This window comes from Amblyomma mixtum, chromosome 1, assembly GCF_055824585.1.
Source record: "Amblyomma mixtum isolate Tamu chromosome 1, ASM5582458v1, whole genome shotgun sequence".
Lineage (NCBI taxonomy): Eukaryota > Metazoa > Arthropoda > Arachnida > Ixodida > Ixodidae > Amblyomma > Amblyomma mixtum.
The window spans coordinates 169,221,825-169,241,209 of NC_143012.1; the positions used below are offsets into that span (position 1 = coordinate 169,221,825).

Sequence of the window (19,385 nt, forward strand, 5' to 3'; positions counted from 1 at the left end):
CGGGGCGGTTTTGACGTGCGCCACTGCCATGCAAGCGTAAGGGCGCTCTTCTCGGGACTGGCCTGCCAGCCTGGAAGCCGGCGTCAGAAAAATTCACTGGTATTGTTTGTTCACGTCCATTTACTAAGCTCTGGGATAGAGTATCGTTAGCCAATATCGAGTTGTTGGTAGAAGCGATAACAGCAAAACAAATTTTCTCCCACAGCCGCTTCTGCTGCCCATTGCAGCTCGCCTGGCTTCTGCTAGCTCTGCTCCTGAAGGGGTCGCGGAAACCGAGCTTATTTCACTATGACGCGAGACTCACAGTAAAACGGTGGCGAGGGTAGCACCTCAGTGCTAGCCAGCTCCGAATCGCACTCAGCTTAGGCGTCGATGTGCAATCGGCTAAGCTTAGCGACGACAAGGGTAGCTAGAGAGCAGCGCGCAGTTCTTCGGCCGGCGCGCCCGCGGGCGGCGTCGTTGCCGAAAGCAATGATTTGCTCAGTAGCTCGCGAACTGAGCAGGCAAGGCTGGAAAATCGAGCAGCGAGCGTCTGTCCTGCGACTGAGCGAGACTTTATTCTCACGTTTGCATGCAGCATAGGTGAACAAATTTAGCACACATATATGCATCGAATATCTGCTGCCTTACAGCGTTTATTAAGCTCGTCCTCGACGTCACCGTTAGCGCGGAAACCGCGCATATCTTTATTTCACTACGAGACATGGTTCACAGTACAACGTACAGTGAAGAGAGTAGCACCTCAGCGCTAGCCAGTTCGAAAGCACTCTCAGCTCTGGCATCGATATGAAACCTGCCAGGCTTAGCGACGAATACGACATCCAGGGAGCAGTGCAAACTTGTCGCCCGGCGCGCTCGCGGGCAGTGTCATTTCTGAAAGCTCAGCTCCCGCAATGCTCAGCAGCCAGCGACTTGGGCTCGCAAGGCTGGAAAACTGAGCAGCTAGCGGCTGGACTGCGACTGAGCCCACGTTTGCAGCACAGGTAAACAACTTTTAGCTCACATATACGCTTGGGATACCGGCTTCGTTGCGGCCACCTTAAGGTGATTCTTACGCTCGTCATCGAGGCCATCGTCACCGCTCGTGACGCACTGGATGAGAACTACAATTCGAGTGCGTGCTAAAACAAGCTGCTCGTATTTCGCGGAACAATCTGAACTCGAAAACACAGTTGCTTCTATCGGCTTCCATGTGGGCTCTTGCTCAATTGTGAAAGTACACGCGAGCAAGATGCGGCGAATGCGAACCGCTGTTGCATATCAGCTAAAGTGTGACGCAACTATCGGCGTAGTTTCACAAAGCAGTTGATATCAAAGTTATCCTTTTGTACGGGTCACAGTTAAGCCCTCAGTTTTGTGTAAATCTCCGTCGAGCATGCCCGCGTCAAAGTAATGCATCGCAGCTGCTCTCAGTCCTACCGCTCACGTCCAACATATCCTTGATATGCACCAGCTTGAGGTACGGTGCATTTCTTTGCCCGTTTTGTCGCAATTAAGAGATTTTAGCTGGCAGCAAACGAAATTTCATTCCGTCAACAGCGTAGTCTGCGCCGTCGTCTGCTCCGTCGTCTGCTAGAACATCCGGGGCACCCTGGGTGATGGGATCACAGGATCGCAGCTTCTACAAAAGTATTTAAAAGCGCTTTAATGTTCGCACTTAATGAAAAAATAAATTTTAAAAAATTGAAATATTTTTCTTCTGAACATAATTTAAATATTAGTAGTAAGAAAGCGCATTTGAGTTGCAGTTTTTCAACGACGCAAAAACAAGGGCAAAGCCGCTGGCGCCGGCGCCATGTCAGTGCGTGCGTTGCCTCACGTTTTGTGTTATTTGGCTTTTCATGGCATTGTTTGAGTGCTTGTGCGGCGGACATGTGTGAAGAACAGAAGTGTGTTTTGGAAGCCAACGACGAGTATTACGCCCAGTCAACATCGGTGAGTTTGGACGGGCAAAGCCATGAAGAAAGGCGGCGCTACGACGTCTTGTCATCTGGAAAGGCAATGAAGACGACGGCGCGGTTTTACTAAGCCTGGATGAGCTGCATGATTGGTGAGTACCGTCACCGCTTCTCTATTACTGATCTGTATTCACACGCGTTATTAGTGTGCGGCTATATAGGGATGGCAGTGGAGGCAGTCTGCGTGCGGTTGCCTCAGCTATAATGCGTTGCTTGAAAAGAACGGACGTATAGCCTGCGTGACAAGTCTTGCTTCATAGTCTATGTCTGCGTTTAGTACTCAGGTGCCGTGGTAAATAAAAATGCCACCAGAGATCACAACAGAGTTATGCGGTCGCTTGCTAGCGCTGCGAAAAACTACAGACAATGTTTACTACATTCAACTGGCATGGATTTGTACTGCGTAGAAGACGACGATCAGTGCCGCGGGTGAGAGCGCTTTTGCGTGGACAGCTGAGAACAGGCGAGGGAACTGACAACGGGTGATTTTGCTCGCGGCTGGTACCCATCGGATGGATTTGTGCTATTTAGAAGATTATTATGAGCGGCAGTGCTGCGCGATGAAGCACACGCGCTAGGCGAACTGCGAACAGACGACGGATGGTTTTGCTCGGTGTTGGTGCTCATCGGATCAGTGCTTACTTCTTAATATTCGTCATGCAAATTATTTTGAAGACAGTGATCGCATGTGGAAGGCTGGCGCATATGTACTAGTCATTTGTAAACTTTTTATCTGTGCTTCCCCATTGGAACAGAATTTGGCAATATTATGTCAGTTAGGTCGTTCTTGTGTCTTCCCTGAACTGTAGGCGTCCATGCTTCCTCTCCTTCAGGGCACTGAACTGTTGGGGATGCAACTGCACACTTATTTGGGATTTCAAGCTTTTTGCTGTATGCCTCGCTTATGCGGCCCGCTTTCAGGTCGTTCGCAATTGGTGATGGTTTGTTATTCATTTTCACTTTCTCTTATTTATTCTTGGTTGACTGCCGGCAGCAGTTCTCCGCGCTCGGAACTGTTCCCAGGCACGGAACCCTACCCACAGACCTCCCTGCACCTCACTCACCAGTGTTCTTCGGTATTTTTTTTTTGCTCTTGCCCCTACTTGCATTACCACTCGACAAATGTTTTGCTGTTTTTATTTGTGTGCAATTTGTTAAATGCACTACTAATTTTCGTATCATGCTCAGTTGTGACGTGAGATCGGGCTCCTTGGTATTGAATGCATGTCTTTTGCATTTTCTCTTCTCGTTTATGCAAGGTAAACTGGTCGACTGGGTGCTATGTTCAATTTAAGAATACATTAGACGCTGGTGCAAGGCACCCTAATAGTAATTAACTAAAGCCTGCGCATGCTATATTCGAATAGTTGGGCTCTTTTCATCATGCATAAGAATAAAGCGGTATTCCAGCCAGCTCATCTTTCAATGTGGTTATGACAGTCATGTAAATGTACTCAAAGAATGTGTATGGGTGTTTCACATACAATCTCCTTATTTATTTTGTCATGGGCCACCTCATTGCTTTTTGTGTTCCTATATTAATGCCTTATTTTAGTTTCTGAAGCAGTCGACAGTTTGTTTTGTCGTCATTCATGACGTTGTCACTGGCACTGACAGCTGTTGGTCGGGACGTATTTATCTGCAGTTGCCAGCTGCCAGCATCTGCTGGGCCATGCGTGCTTCCTGCCTTCAGCTGTGCCATCCCTCCAAGCCATTCATGGTAATTATCTTTTTCAGTTACGCATACCTTACCTGCCTGTTTTGAAAAATATTTTCAACATAGGCTCTTTGCTGTGTTTAAAAATGCATGCAGAACTCTACATGCACTTTACAGCAGTACCTCAGCTTATTACATCAACTGCAAATTTGTACGAAATATAGCCGCTCATGTAGCTCTTGACACTGCGCTGTTACTATAAAGTTAAGCCTGCTTCAGGTGCAGTGACTATTCCACACCTGTTGCCTTTTATGCATGTGTGTCCTCTAAAAGGGCCAAAATGTTCGTTTATCTTTTAAAAACGTTGTGCTGTACAATAATACTTTAATGGTATTTCTTGCTTGTATACTGAAATGTCAGTCAGTAAAGTAACATTGTATGATGACACCAAATCTTGCGTGGCATAGCATCCTTGCAGCGTACTTGGCCAGCTCCTGTCAGCGCAGATGTATTGCTGGTTTATTGCTGTGGCATGTGGTTATACTGTACAGTTTGTACCTCTACGTTCTTGAAAGTATCCTTGAAAAATTTAAAATTGGTTTTTGAGCCAAGGAAGTGACAGAGTAACTGTCTCACATCTTGATAGGCACCTGAACAATGATGCAAGGGAAGGGATAAAGGAGGGAGTTAAAGAAGAAAAGAGGTGCCGTAGCAGAGGGCTGCAGAATAATTTTGGCCATTTGGGGATCTTTATCCTGCACTGACATCAAACAGCATGCAGTTTAGCCTGTGTTCACTTGGGCCTGCATAAAAAAAAACGAGCAGACCTTCTTAGAACTAACATTTCATTGCACCAGCTACTTTGTAGCTTTGACTGCAGTGACCTGAAATCAACTGTTGTTTACTTTGCACAACCCACATACCCTGAACAAGATGTGATGATGCTAGACGAGGTGACCCTCTCTGCATAGCAGCAGGTTGGTTCAAGAAATGCGAAGACTCATGGAGAACCGCTCAGTTATATTTGATTTCATGTTATTGTAGTATTAATGGTGAGTTGTAGTATAAGTGATGAATTCTTGCAAATGATTGAGGACATCAATACTCACTGTGAAAATGAGAGCTAAATCAATACTTAATAATCAGGAAAGAGGCCTTTTTATGAAATGCAGTAAGGTACTGGAAGTCGAAACAGAATACACCTCGGCCAGGTCATGCACAGATATAGAGCATTTGAAAGAAATGGTTGGGAGAATAAGGAAGGGGTTTATTGCCTTAGGCATGCACTCAGAAGTTACGAGCAGCACCTTGCAGTATGCTCAAAAAGAAATTTTAAACTGCTTTGCTTTGCTAAGCTGTCGGGAAAAGTGGGGTACTTTACAAAGGGCTTAAAATTGAGAACAGTGCGGTGAACCACTCAGGAAAATCATAGGGTTAATGATAAGAGATTGGGAGAGAACTGAGTTGGTTGGAAATAAATGCGAATTAAAATCTGAGCGGGAATCATAAATGGACATAGGCAGGACATACATTTTTTAAAGAAGCTGGCTACCCTTTTGGATAGTGGAGCGGTTACTCACAGCAGGAAATTGTGCTGTTCTTGCTTTCATTTTATGGACATATGCTTTGTGTCTTACATCTCTTGGCCTGCCATAGGCAGCATATGCTCATAATAAATTTTTACCTGTCTAATTATGTGGCACAGGGAGAATTGAACTATATAACCTCATCAATGCACACCCTCTCTGAAGTGAACTTTGTCAGCCCCGTCAGTCACCACATTGATGCATGTCACCCCAAATGGGAGCCGTCATGGTGGCTGAGTGGTTATTGTGCTTGGCTGCTGACCCGGAAGAGGCAGGTTCGATTCCAGCCAGTTTTGATTCCAGCTGTACTAGTCTCATTTCAATGGAGACGAAATGCTAGAGGCCCAGGTACCGTGTGATGTCAGCACACCTAAAGAATTTTCCAGTCCTCTACAATAGCGCCCTGCCGCCGCGGTGGCTCAGTGGCTATGGTGCTCGGCTGCTGGCCCGAAAGACGCGGGTTCGATCCCGGCCGCGGCGGCTGGAATTTCTTTGGAGGAGAAATTCTAGAGGCCCGTGTACTGTGCGATGTCAGTGCACGTTAAAGAACCCCAGGTGGTCGAAATTTCCGGAGCCCTCCACTACGGCGTCTCTCATAGCCTCAGTCGCTTTGGGACGATAAACCCCATAAACCAAACCAAACAATAGCGCCCTGTATAGCCTGCGCCGCTTTGTGGCATTAAACCCTTTAAAACCAAGTAAAGTAATGGATACATCATTTCCAAAAATTGTTTAAATTTATTATTTTCTAAACGTTAACAATTTTCTGCACCTGTTTTCCTTCGTCTTTCCCTCTTATTTCCTCCCTCATGCTGAGTAACAGGTCAGTGATTTTAAGTAAATATTTTGTTCATTTCATTAGCAAAGTTTCTCTGTCTCTCTCTATTGCTTTGCTTTTTGTATCTGCAGTATAGTATTATGCAGAATTATGTCAAGATTAGATCCAAGAGATATGGCCTAGATTTTAAGTTCTATAGTCAACCACACATTACTTATTACGCTATCAAGGCTTTTTTTTTTGGCATGTGCTACCTGGTACAGAACTTATGTGGCCTACAGCGGTAAATATTGTTTGAATGTGCATAAATTGAATAGGAAGGCAAATTTCCCATTTGACTATGTAAATAGATTGGGCAATCATGTGCTCACAAAGCTCATAAACTTTTCTGTTTCCAAAACTTTCTGTAAAAGGCACTGACTCACTGAAATACACTACAGTTACTTTTGCCTAATCCTGATATTATTTACTGAAGATTGGTTTGAGGGAAAGTCCACTGAGCTCGAATGAGTGCACGGCAGCTTGTCTTTGTCCAAAGTATTTGGAGAATAATGAATTTTGTTACCTGGCAGAGATAAAGCAAGGATGGCAGTGTTTTGTAATGTCCACAGGGCATTCTTCCAAAGCCCAGTATGCATGTAATTCCTTCATTTTGTGCAACATAAAATGTTTTCCCTTTACACTCATGGTTGAAACAAAATGCTATTTGAATACTTCACCACTCAAAAAATGAAGGCCATTGTGCTGCTGTACAAAATATCAGGCTGCAGCGGTTGTTGCGAGGCAAATTCACCAGGTTGTCATCATCATCAGTCTAACACCCAATGCAGGGCAGAGGCCTCTCCCATGTCTCTCCAATTAACCCTGTCCTTCGCCAGTTGTGGCCACCGTATCCCCACAAACTTCTTAATCTCATCCGCCCGCCTAACTTTCTGCTGCCCCCTGCTACGTTTGCCTTCTCTTGGAATCCACTCTATCACTCTTAAGGACCACTGGTTATCTTGCCTTTGCATTACATCTCCTGCCCAAGCCCATTTCTTCCAAATAACCCACGTTTTTTTCACACCTATTTGTCAGGCTCCGCGTTTTTTTCTCACCTATTCGTCAAGCTGCAAGCCAATTGCACGCTCTACAAACCTATTTAAAGTACATTATCCAGCATTGTTGGCATGGAGTGTGTAGTGCTAAAACAAAAAATAATACAATAGCTGATGATCTGCTAGAGCAACAGAATTCCAAGAGTTTGAGAAGGGCAGTGGGAGAACTAGCAAGGCGGGATAGCGAAATTCGACAAGCAGTGGACAGGGATCCTGCAGCTTGTAGAGGACAGGCAAATTGGAGACTTGTGGAAGGGGCTGTAGTCTTGAGTGCGCCTAGCCGGCCTTGTGATGCATTGTATAGGGCCCTTTGTTTTTGAGTAAAACTGGTTTCTCCTGATTGTTGCATTCCAGAAAGATTCATCAAGATTGGGTTAAACCCAAGTTTCGCGTGCAAATGTGCCTGTAAGAAAGTGTAGATTGATAATGCATGAAGCTAAAGAACCACTGGAGAGTAGTGGATACGTCTCGTATTTCTTCGTAGCTATATTGTTTAAACAGTGCTGGCTATTTTAATTCCTTTTTAATGCTTATTGCTTGTCGAGTTGCATAAAATTTTAGGATAAATTGAAAACTGCAGGTAGGTTTAATTACAATAATTATACCCGTATTTCTGAAGCTCTGTTCGAAGAGAGGTCCACATTTTGTGTGCATGCTTTGAATTTGATTATTTTCACACTGCAAAATGGAGGACAGGTCTGCTGTGAGAGTTTTTTTGCAATGAAGCGAGAGCAAGTGGTGCGGAATGCTTGTTACTGTGTCGCCTTGCCAATATTTCTAGAACCCCTGGGACCACTGAGCTTGTGAGTATCTATGACTCAAAAGGTCGGAGCTGATTGCCCATTCCGTGGTTGTCTGTATTAACCGGTGCAAGGCCAAGGGCTCATAGCTAACAAGCATATGACACCATAGAACTAGATGCAGTCAGGCTGGGACTGTGCAGTATGTCAGTGTTAACGAGGTCGTGATAAACGAGGTTTACTCTGCGAAGCTAGTGTGAAATAATAATTGTTCTTATGGAAAATATCGTTTTTTCTTAGTCATTGCAGCAATACAAGCATATCAAATCTGATATCTCTCACTCATCCCTCTATGTTTCAGTTTCAAGGGACCAAGAGTTGCGTGGAAGTCGTGCAAGCCACAGAGTTGCGTGCGGCTTGAGCCAGCAATCAGGAGCAGGCTGGGAATTTGCGAATTGCCAGTGGTATTCGCTCAGTCAAGCAGGCTTTACTGTAAGTACAGTGTTTTCGCCATAGCATTTCTTTGAAAAGTACGCATTGAGCTTGAATAGGACAAGCTGTCGGTCTAGTTGGTCTGATCCTTTGTGGTTGACAGAGCTTAGAAACACAGACTGGGGTCAGAAAGAAAAAATATGAGGGCACAGGTGCTGACTACAGATTTATTCCAGAATCACCGAAACACTGCATATATAACCAAAACACAGGCGCCAACAGGTGGCAATTTTATGCACTCGTGGCAACAGTAAGTGATATGGCCAATAGTGGGAAAACAACACAAACTAGAAACAGAAACCAAGACTATAGAGCAGGGAAGGATGAAACCATAACATGGTTAAAGGAATAGTTTTAAGCAAGTCATTTTTAAGACCACCAGCACGTGAAACAGTGGAACGGTTTGACCAAAATTTTCAAGTACTGGTCTGATAACACGGAACTAAAACACTACACGCAAACACAGATCAAGGGCAGTGAAATAAAAGTAAAATGGCAAGAAAAAACATGCCATGAAAAGAAAAGGGTGATTGGGCAAGCAAACAAGAATTGGTCTACAAAGGTGAAGTGAGCTAAAAACTGAAAGAATAAAAGGGGAATAAATGCACATGAGCAACAAAGGTGAAGCCAAGAATTAACATGGCTACAGGAGGAAGATGAGCTACTGTAAAAACGAGAGAGATAAAATATCAAAATATGAAATTCAATTAGTATTAAAGATAAAAGCAAACAAAAACGCGAAAATAGAGGAGTTGGCAGAAAAGTCAAGGCATGCCAGATGTTTTTAAAACCAGGGCTAGGTCAAACATCCTGAAGAAAGGCAATCTTTTTTTCTGAGGGTGTTCTTGCCCATTAATCCTCGAGCCTCAAAATCCCGGCGGCTCCCACCAGTTCGTCATGTCGGCTTATTCTGGTGCTTTTTTAACACAATGGCACTTTTTCGAACATGGGTGGCATGGCTTTTTTCGGTCACAGTTTTGGCAATGGACTTGCAGATTTAGGACGTGCTTGTAGGCCAGTTGGTTGGAAATCGTTAGAAAAACCGCAAAACAGAATGGGACAAAGGCAGGCAAAACACAAGGCGGTACGACAACTGAACATTTATTGAAGAAATGAGTGCTCATATGGATCAGTTGCGCATGTAATCTGCAAACAATCATTGCAAAAACAACCTAGGGAGGGAAACAAATTCCAATTCTTTCTGAAAAATGGACACAGAAGGCGTGCTATCCCACCTATCTGGCTTCGACCTCAGGATGGCAACAGCCTTGAGAATTTCTTTCCAACTGGCCCTTTATTCATCCAATAATAATGTGCAGTTCAGTTTAGGTTAACAGTCTTTACAACTGGGACAGTGGACAGGCAGGCAAGGTCGTCCGGGCCTACCCAAGGAATGCTAATACTCTTGCAAGGGAGTGTTTCACCATCTACCAATTTGGCCGGTATAAAATCGACCACAGCTGAGAGGAATCGTGTACACCACCCCCGTTGCACATGGCATGAGGCATTCAAAAAGTACCGCCAACGGGCATGTTGTACGAGATTCCCCTCAGCTGTGGCCAGTTTTATATCGTCCAAAGTGGTAGATGTTTACACATTTGTTTGCAAGAGCATGCGTGTTCCTTGAGTAGACCCGGAGGCATTTGCCGCCCCACTCACTGTCTCATTGTAGACTGCTATCCCAAACTGAACTGCACACAGATTATTGGATGAAGAAAGAAGCAGTTGGAAAGAGAAATTGTCGAGGCTGTTGCCATCTTGAGGTCAGAGCCAGATAAGTGTGTCAGCACGCCTACTGTGTTCATTTTTCAGGAAAATTAGCGTTTCTGTCTGTGTTTCCCCCGGTTGTTTTTGTTTCGTTTTTGAGCAGGTGATTGTCATATTTGCTCAGCTCTATGGTTGCCATTGAATTTTTTTGCCTCTTTACGATTGTTTGCAGATTACACACGTGACTTGTCTACATAAGCACTGCTGTTCAATAAATTTTCAGTTGTCAGTACGGCCTTGTGTTGTCACCTGCCTCTGTGTGATAGTTTTGTGGTTTTGCTCTTTCCGACTGGCAGATTCCCGAGAAATGTACCCGATAAATCAATCTTATGCTCCCTTATCCTTTCATTGATGCCAATGTATACCTTGCCGCAAGACAAAAGGATTGATTAAATGCCCTCCGCGCATGGCGCTAAGGGTTTTCTGTGCTGCGTGGTGCAGCGTCTTTTTTTTTCATTTAGGATTCCGCAACTGCAATAGGTGCTAGGGGGTCAGAAAAGGCAATGTCTACTCCTGCTTTCTCTCCGACTTTCTTAAGGTTCTGTGAAATTTACCTTTAGAAAATTCGAGAGATAGAGTAGATGCTTTTTTTGCTGCCGCCACCCCCCCCATCACCTATCACACCTCTCTAGAATCGTCAATGAAAAAGAAAAAAGAAACAGGCTGCACTGCATTGCACAGAAACCCTTAGTGGCATGCACAAGAAGTGCTTTCTCAATCCCTTTTTCTTGCTGCAAGGTATACATTGGCATCAATGGAAGGCTAAGAGAGCATTGCACTGATTTATCGGGTACATCTCTTAGGTACCTGCAAGTCCACTGCTGATAATGGGACGCAAAAAAGCCATGCTGCCCAAAGTTCGAGAAAGCCACTGTGTTAATAGAGCCCCGTAATAAGCTGACGCAATGCAATGGTGGAAGCCGCAGAGATTTTCAGGCTCCGGGGTGAATGTAAAGAACACGCTTGGTTTCACTCGGAGGATTGCCTTTCTTTGTGGACGTACTTGATCTAGCCCTGGTTCTACATGTGTGTTACATGCCTTGCCTCTTCTGCCAACTTCCCTCTTTTGGTGTTTTTCCTTGATTTTTGCCTTCATACTGGTTATTGAATTTCACTTTTTTATATTTTATCTCTCGGCTTCACTGTACGTCATCTTCCACTTTTAACCATCTTAATTGTTGGCTTCACCTTTGTGGCTCATGCGCGTTTTTATTCCCCTTTTATCCTTTTAATTTTTAGCACACTTCACCTTCGCTTGTTGCTTAATTCTCGTTTGCTTACCCAATCGCCATTTTGCTTCTATTGCGTGTTTTTTCTTGCCATTTCTCCTTCATTTTTTTTTCACTGCGCTTGGTCTGTGTTTGTGTATAAGGTTTTTTAGTTCCATTTTATCAGACCAGTTCTTAAATATTCTTTCGGTCAAACCTATCCACTTTTGGCAGTCTTTTAAAAATGACTTGCTTATAAATTTTTCTCTCACCTTGTTCTGGTTTTATCCTGTGCTGTGTCCTCTGGTTTTTGCTTCTAGCTTTTGTTGTTTTTCCACTACTTCTCATACCACTTCTTGTTACCACGAGTGCATAAATCGCTGCGTGTTGGTGCCTGTGGTGTGGGTATTTATGCAGTATGTCGGCAGTTCTGGGAAAAGTTTTAAGTTCAGTGCCTGTGCCATCATCTTTTTTGTTTCTGTCCCTTGTCTGTATGTCTGAGTGCTGTCAACCACAATCGGTGCATTGAGCTGACTGCTCTGCAGCTACCCATGTGTATGCAATGAAGTGGCTTCAAGAATAATGTACACAAAAAAATTGATTGCTTAAAGTTTCTGGCATGTTTTTTAGGAAAACTTTTGGCATTTAAAGGGCTAAGAGTGCTCTGAAAATCTAAAAATTATGTGCTTCTTGGGGCCTTTCCTCAAATTTCACATCACCTTGTAGCGTGATGCAAGACGTTCAAGTTGTTACCCACAGTTTACTTTTTTGTTGCCCACTTATTGACTGCCACCTTCTTTTGGGAGGCAGTGTCATGGGGTTTGGGAGACAATCTGATTCCTGTGTGTTGGCTGAAGCTGTCTAAGCTTTTGGATGTGGGGAGCAGGTTCACGGTGCCAACTTTTGGCTGTAACTACAGTTTGGCCATGACTGTTAGTCCTTTTCTGTGATGCAGTGTCATTTATGTAATGTATAATTTGATGATGAAGCAGTCTCAGGGGTTGCGGTGCTCAGCTGTTGACTTCAAAGACACAGGATCGATCCTGGCCGCGGCAGTCGCATTCTGATGGAGACAAAATGCTGGAAGCTTGTGTACTGTGCGATGTCAGTGCACGTGAAAGAACCCCATGTGGATGAAATTATCAGAGCCCTTCACTATGGCATCCCTCATAGCCTGAGTCACTTGGGACATTAAACCCCATAAATCCAAACCCATTTTGGTACTTCTCAGCTTCGCCGCTGGCCTCTGCAGGCCAGCGAAACCTCCCACAAGTTGACGAACGGCAGTTTTTACACCATTCGTAAATGCCTACATAGACGCTACATCATTGGTAGCAAAGGTTGCCAGATGTGCAAGCGTTTCCGGTAGTTTTTCTCTGTTGCTTTCGTCAGGCAGCTTGCAAAAGATGTTTTACTAGGCTAATAAACGGTGAGGTTCTTTGTGTTCTTAAGGTGGTGCAGCGTGATAAAACAGACACATAATAGCCATGCCATGCTTTTTTGTAGCCAAAGGCAATTTTTCGCCTTATTCTCATCATCATTAGCCTTTCATGCTTCCTCGAGGGACGGCAGTTGGAAGAAGGTCTCTAGAGCAGCTCCTTGTCTGAAGAAATGCCGAGTGGCATTCTTCAATCCTAACTGCCCATCAAATGGAAGAGCAGTTGTTTTCTCCACTCCACAGAGTGGAGACGGAGTAACGAGTTGAGGCGCACTTCTGAATTCGGCGGTTAGCCTTTCATAGGCAGCAGATATGCGCAATAAACTTTATTTGCTGTTAATCTTCCAGTTAAACACCAAATCCTCCTCATTCCTCATCAGTGCACACACTGTGTAAGGAACTTTGTCACTCCATTTGTCACCACTTTGATGTATGCCATCCCTAATTCAGGGGCTGTATAATTTTTGAAATTTTGTTGAAATTGCTTGAAAACCTTTGCAATTTCCTGCACCTCTCTTTTTCCCCCAAGTCCCAAACCTACGCAGAGTGCAAGTGGGTTTTTAAACTCCAGCTAAATTTTGTTATTCATCAAAGGGCTTTTCTCTCTACTGCTTTGCTGGGTGTATCTGAAGTATAATATTATGCACCAGTGTGTGAAGCTTAGCTCCCAGAGCTATTAGCCCGAGGTAGTAATTTTAGAGCATTGCGTTGCGTTCTCAGCCTGGTTGCGTTTTGAGCCTGAGTTGTGCTGATTCCACGGATAGAACCCAAGTTGGCAGCCTCCAATGCAGCAGTGTATCCCAGTAGTTGCCATGGGAGCCGAGGTGGTTAGATAACGGAATAAAATAATAGCAGGTGGCAGTGTGATGCTCGAGCACCACAGCTCGAAACTAAACTATATCGATCAGTATATGTATATCTGTCTGGCAGGCATTAAAGTCTGGCTGCTTAGTCACGACATTCCTGTAAAATTAGTGGGTGAACCGTTTGGCATGAATGTACCAGATGGTGTCATACGATTCAGCCTGTCGTGCAGCATAAACTTACTAGTTAAGTTAGAGCCTTTCTTGCAGCACGGATTCGAACTGACAGCCTATTTTAGGTGTATTAATGCTCATTATTCGATCTGCTCATTTTTTATATTCAACCACACTAACATTACTTATTACCCCATCTGTGCAGATTCCTTCTGGCACTATTTGAAGCTGAAGGGTTGCTCGGCTGAGGATCTCCAAAAGTACCACAAGAAGGTGACGCGCTACCTGGCACAGAAGTGCTGTGGCCTGCGGCGGTAAATATCTGTTCAAGCCAATAGTCTCTTGTTATATGCATGAATAGATTGGGTAAGCTCATGTGCTTACAAAACTCGTAACTTGACTGTATTTCCTAACTGTCTGTATGGTACACTTAGGCACTGGAATAACCTGCAAATCGCACTGGAATTTGCTACTATAGTGAGATACTGCTTTACCCAAGTTCTGCTTAAGGATAGTCTGCTACTGAGATGACGCACAGAAGATTATATTTATGAACCAGACTGTTAACAGCACTTATGGACCACATTAGCAGACTGTTCTGAGACCGCACGCAGCCAGGCTTTTCAGCGTGGAAGAGGCGGCTTTAGACAAGGCAGGCGAGCGCTCTGTTCCTGCACATTAAGTAGATGTCGGATGAATCTCGAAAAAATATGAACGACGCGCCAGGAATATGACTACTACAACCCTTCGGAGATGTGCAGTGCACAGTATACGGCCATGCCAGCGACATGTCTTTCTGTTCAAACTTTCTCTAAAACCGCTGTCACTACGCAGAAGCAGGTAGCAGTATCTGTACTAAGAATCTCTTAGTGAAGCAGCGCAACGGCACAAGGCCAAGGGAAGAAGGGGACAAAAACAGCGCTGAACTGACAACAAATGTTTATTCCGGATGCTAACAGCATATATATACTCTTTTGCACCTTAGAAAAAACAAAGAAACAGAGAGCAGCAGAAAGTATCAATCCCAGTCATTATGCGCATGCAGCTATATCGCGTGTACATCGATCATTTGAAATCAGGAAGTTGTGCTCTTTCACCGAGATGGCAACGGAAGGAGTGCTGATACAATTCGCACCCAGCTTCATGATCTCAGATGCCTGAATAATCTCTCGTGTAAGCTTATCCTTGTGTTTGGTAACAACTTGGCTGTTTTTGAATTCTGGGTAACATGAACAGTCACGACAGTGAGTACCTATGTGGCGGGCCGTGTTCTTGACATTGTTTGCGTGCTCTTTAAGTCTTTCACATTAAGACACCGGCCAGTTTGGCCGATGTATGACCCACCACACTTTAACGGGACTGAGTACACCACGTTGTCTTGGCATGGCACATACTTCATCCTGTGGTTTTTCTTGCAATTATGACCAGATTCCGATCTTTTATCCGGGCGATTAACTCTCGCACACAAGCCACTCAGTCTGACAGGAGCCGAAAAAACAACATCTACTCCAGCCTTTTTGCCTATTCTCTTCAAATTGTGGGACACAACATGAACATAAGGTATTACTGCCAGATTTTTTTGCTTGGAATGGGGGACAGCTTTGCCCTCCTACAGCTTTTTCAATATCCCTTAAGCTACTGATGCCAGAATATGAAGGGGGTATTTTGCGTCTGTTAGCCTATCAACCTGATTGGAGAAACTAAATTCAAACTTGTGTGGGCAGGATTTTTGCATGGCATTTTGAAAGCATGACGCCACAATGCCTCTTTTAACAAGCTTCGAATGGGCTGAGCTGTATGGAAGTAAGGGCTTTTTACCCCTAGGATCAAATGCCCAGCATTCATGGAAATCAGTAAAATATAAGGTCAGATCAAGGAACTTAATGCGATCATTCACAGTCACTTCATGCGTAATTTCCAGCGGCGAAAGCACTTCACAGAATATCGCGCACAGGTCATTCACTTCCGCAGCGAAGCTAGCCGGGTCACAATCTAGTAAAATTAGGTAATCATCTACATATCGGAACACTCTTGCAACTGTTGAGCTCATGAGTGATTGTTCGAGTGCCACAGTTCAAAAGAATGGGATCTGCATAGGATCTTGCATCGCTCCATTGCTAAGTGACATGTTCCTTGCTAAGCTTGACAGGGCACTCGAACAATCACTCATGAGCTCAACAGTTGCAAGAGTGTTCCGATATGTAGATGATTACCTAATATTACTAGATTGTGACCAGGCTAGCTTCGCTGCGGAAGTGAATGACCTGTGCGCGATATTCTGTGAAGTGCTTTCGCCGCTGGAAATTACGCATGAAGTGGCTGTGAATGATCGCATTAAGTTCCTTGATCTGACCTTATATTTTACTGATTTCCATGTATGCTGGGCATTTGATCCTAGGGGTAAAAAGCCCTTACTTCCATACAGCTCAGCCCATTCGAAGCTTGTTAAAAGAGGCATTGTGGCGTCATGCTTTCAAAATGCCATGCAAAAATCCTGCCCACACAAGTTTGAATTTAGTTTCTCCAATCAGATTGATAGGCTAAGAGACGCAAAATACCCCCTTCATATTCTGGCATCAGTAGCAGAAGGGATATTGAAAGAGCTGAAGGAGGGCAAAGCTGTCCCCCATTCCAAGCAAAAAAATCTGGCAGTAATACCTTATGTTCATATTGTGTCCCACAATTTGAAGAGAATAGGCAAAAAAGCTGGAGTAGATGTTGTTTTTTCGGCTCCTGTCAGACTGAGTGGCTTGTGTGCGAGAGTTAATCGCCCGGATAAAAGATCAGAATCTGGTCATAATTGCAAGAAAAACCACAGGATGAAGTATGTGCCATGCCAAGACAACGTGGTGTACTCAGTCCCATTGAAGTGTGGTGGGTAATACATCGGCCAAACTGGCCGGTGTCTTAATGAAAGACTTAAAGAGCACGCAAACAATGTCAAGAACGCGGCCCGCCACATGGGTACTCACTGTCGTGACTGTTCATGTTACCCAGAATTCAAAAACAGCCAAGTTGTTACCAAACACAAGGATAAGCTTACACGAGAGATTATTGAGGCATCTGAGATCATGAAGCTGGGTGTGAATTGTATCAGCACTCCTTCCGTTGCCATCTCGGTGAAAGAGCACAACTTCCTGATTTCAAATGATTGATGTACACGCGATACAGCTGCATGCGCACAATGACTGGGATTGATACTTTCTGCTGCTCTCTGTTTCTTTGTTTTTTCTAAGGTGCAAAAGAGTATATATATGCTGTTAGCATCCGGAATAAACATTAGTTGTCAGTTCAGCGCTGTTTGTCCCCTTCTTCCCTTGGCCTTGTGCCGTTGCGCTGCTTCGCTAAGATATGTCAGACCAACCCGCCCACCAGTTCATGTTGTACTAAGAATTCGTATCTTAAAGGAAAAAAGAAAGCGCAATGTCCACCTTTGGCACGATTTCTGCAGTGATGTGCGTTCTGCCGGCTGACAGTACACCGCTTGCTTGGTGTTGTAGGCCTAACATGTGCTTTACTCAAGGTGTAGCGAGAAGCGCTTTTGAACTAACCACCAGCGATCACAGAAATGTCTACTCTTTTTACCGCCTCTACAATAACTTTATGGTGGTATGAACGTGCAGTTTTTATTCCCGCAACGTCTTCGTAAGTGAAGCGCGCGGAAAAACGGGCCAGGCGGACAGCCTCGCACTGATAGATGCGGGTTGCATGCACGGACTCATTCTGAGCCGTTGGCAGAACAGTCATTACAGGCCATGATGCACTTGGTCACACGTTGCATGCACGTCTGCATCTTGATTTCTATCTGGAAACAGCTTGGTTGACGTCACTTCTGTCAGTAAAGTGCTCTGCATGCCAATGTCTCTCCCATTCCGGACGGTTCCCGCCAGCCATCGTATGAAGCGGCGTGTGCATATTCTTCAGTTATATAATTGAGGCTTTAATGCATTATTCCTATGGGTTTACGTCGGGCCCGTGCCAATTTGATGTTAAATGTGGATCGTTGCATGAAAGGGGAATGCATAATCAAGATTCCACTGTATGACTTTTGTAACATTTGCATGTATTTGTTGTGTATGCATACTATATATATCACTGTTCTTTTTCTTCACCTAGGACAGTCTGAACAAGAGAGACCTGCTGAAGAAAAATTCTGTATATATGTAAATAAATAGTCGATTTGCTCCAAGTGAGGCGTTTTTATACCTGGCTGTACTGCAGGAATGCATCGAATGTTCAGTCAGACTGCTGCTCTGTAGCTGCATATTAATTGACAAATAAAGCGTACTTGGTAATGACTACAGGAATACAACACACTACACAAATGCACTACAGAAGGCAGACTACAGAGATACGACACTAAAGAATTACGTCACTACAGAAGACAGACTACAGAAATACTACACTACAGAAATACTACACTACAGAAGACAGACTACAGAAATACTACACTACAGAAGACAGACTACAGAAGTACGACACTACAGACTACAGAGGACAGACTACAGAAATACTACATGCCCAAAATACGACAGACTACAGAAGTTTTCTGTCGTAAATTCCTGTAGTGCGTTTTGACTGGGATATAGTTGGGCGGATGAGAGTAAGAAGTTTGCTGGGATACGGTGGTCGCAGCAGGCAAAATGCAGAGTTAGTTGGGGAGACATGGGAGTGGCCTTCACCCTGCAGTGGGCGTAGTCAGGCTGATGATGATGATGACGTGAGAAGATTCGAAATAGTTAGCATTTTCATGTGTCTTCGAAAGCACTCCGCCGGTATAGGAAGCGCATGGCACATTAGTACAATTCCCTCCACGTCGCGTTTATAGAATTTTGGGCTTAAACCCGTCGGTAGAAAAAAATATGATGGGGGGAGTTCTTTTTAACAGCCTGAGCACGACCTAAACAAATAACGAAGCTGCTAGCCCCTGACAAGAAGCGCAGTGTTTGTCACCATTGGCACCATTAAATGAGCTATCAAACAATCAAAAACAAAATAAATGGCTTTCCAAATCTAGTACATATGATGGCGCCATTAAATGAGCTATCAAACAATAAACACAAAATAAATGGCTTTCCAAATCTAATACATATGATGAAGCCTAATGTGCTATTAGGTTCAGATTCATGGTTTGAGACTGCTTAAACCTAGATACGAGTTTTTCTCATGGGCACACATGCTATCATTAACACCGCGATGGTCGTTTTGAAGGTGTTTTTCTTTTGGTTAGTAATGACATCATTTGACGCACTATCAATATTTAAGTCTGTGAAATGAAGGCAGTGTGGGCCCAAATCACAGCACCAGATGGAAACATGGTGTCGATATGTCCTTTCTATCGGGCATCTGGTACTCTAACTGAGGTCTTCTGCAACTTTAAACGACCAATGGGAACAAGAAACAATGGCTCTTTGGTCATTCGTTGATTTCAATACCCCCGAAATATCTACGTTCCCGATCAAGTCGTCCTCCCCAAGAACCTACAGGAAGTCCTGTCACTGGGTCCAAAGTTCGCCATGGAAACAAAGAAATCGCCGCAAGAGCTGCTAACCTTCGTACGTAAAGTGTTTCGTGTAGCTGCGTAGGACCAGGTGGACCGGCGCACCGCTGAAGGAGTAGACGTCCTCTATCAATGTAAGCAGGCCCAGCGGCAAATTTCTTTGGGAAAGATTGCTGGTTACTTATTG

At 44.3% G+C, this 19,385-nt stretch overlaps 1 protein-coding gene across 3 annotated transcripts; it reads left to right on the forward strand.

Moving 5' to 3' along the window:
- Positions 1–1,744: 1,744 nt before the first annotated feature.
- On the forward strand, positions 1,745–17,887 carry LOC149369745 (uncharacterized). Of its 3 annotated transcripts, none has more exons than XM_089559357.1 (6): positions 1,745–2,050; positions 2,953–3,034; positions 3,604–3,678; positions 8,178–8,308; positions 13,904–14,012; positions 17,820–17,887. In XM_089559357.1, the coding sequence occupies exons 1-6, from the start codon at positions 2,035–2,037 to the stop codon at positions 17,863–17,865; spliced, it is 459 nt and encodes a 152-aa protein (XP_089415483.1). In that variant the 5' UTR covers positions 1,745–2,034; the 3' UTR covers positions 17,866–17,887. The 3 variants fall into 3 exon arrangements, with proteins under 3 accessions (XP_089415483.1, XP_089415486.1, XP_089415487.1); XM_089559360.1 differs by having other exon boundaries at positions 1,746–2,050; positions 2,956–3,034; XM_089559361.1 differs by having other exon boundaries at positions 1,751–2,050; positions 17,815–17,887.
- The last annotated feature ends 1,498 nt before the right edge of the window (positions 17,888–19,385 follow it).

What these genes read in the sequence shown, in the direction of transcription:
- LOC149369745 (XM_089559357.1), top strand. An exon ending in ATCCCTCCAAGCCATTCATG is followed by an intron (nt 3,679 to 8,177) that starts GTAATTATCTTT and finishes TCTATGTTTCAG; the next exon opens with TTTCAAGGGACCAAGAGTTG. An exon ending in AAGTGCTGTGGCCTGCGGCG is followed by an intron (nt 14,013 to 17,819) that starts GTAAATATCTGT and finishes CACCTAGGACAG; the next exon opens with TCTGAACAAGAGAGACCTGC.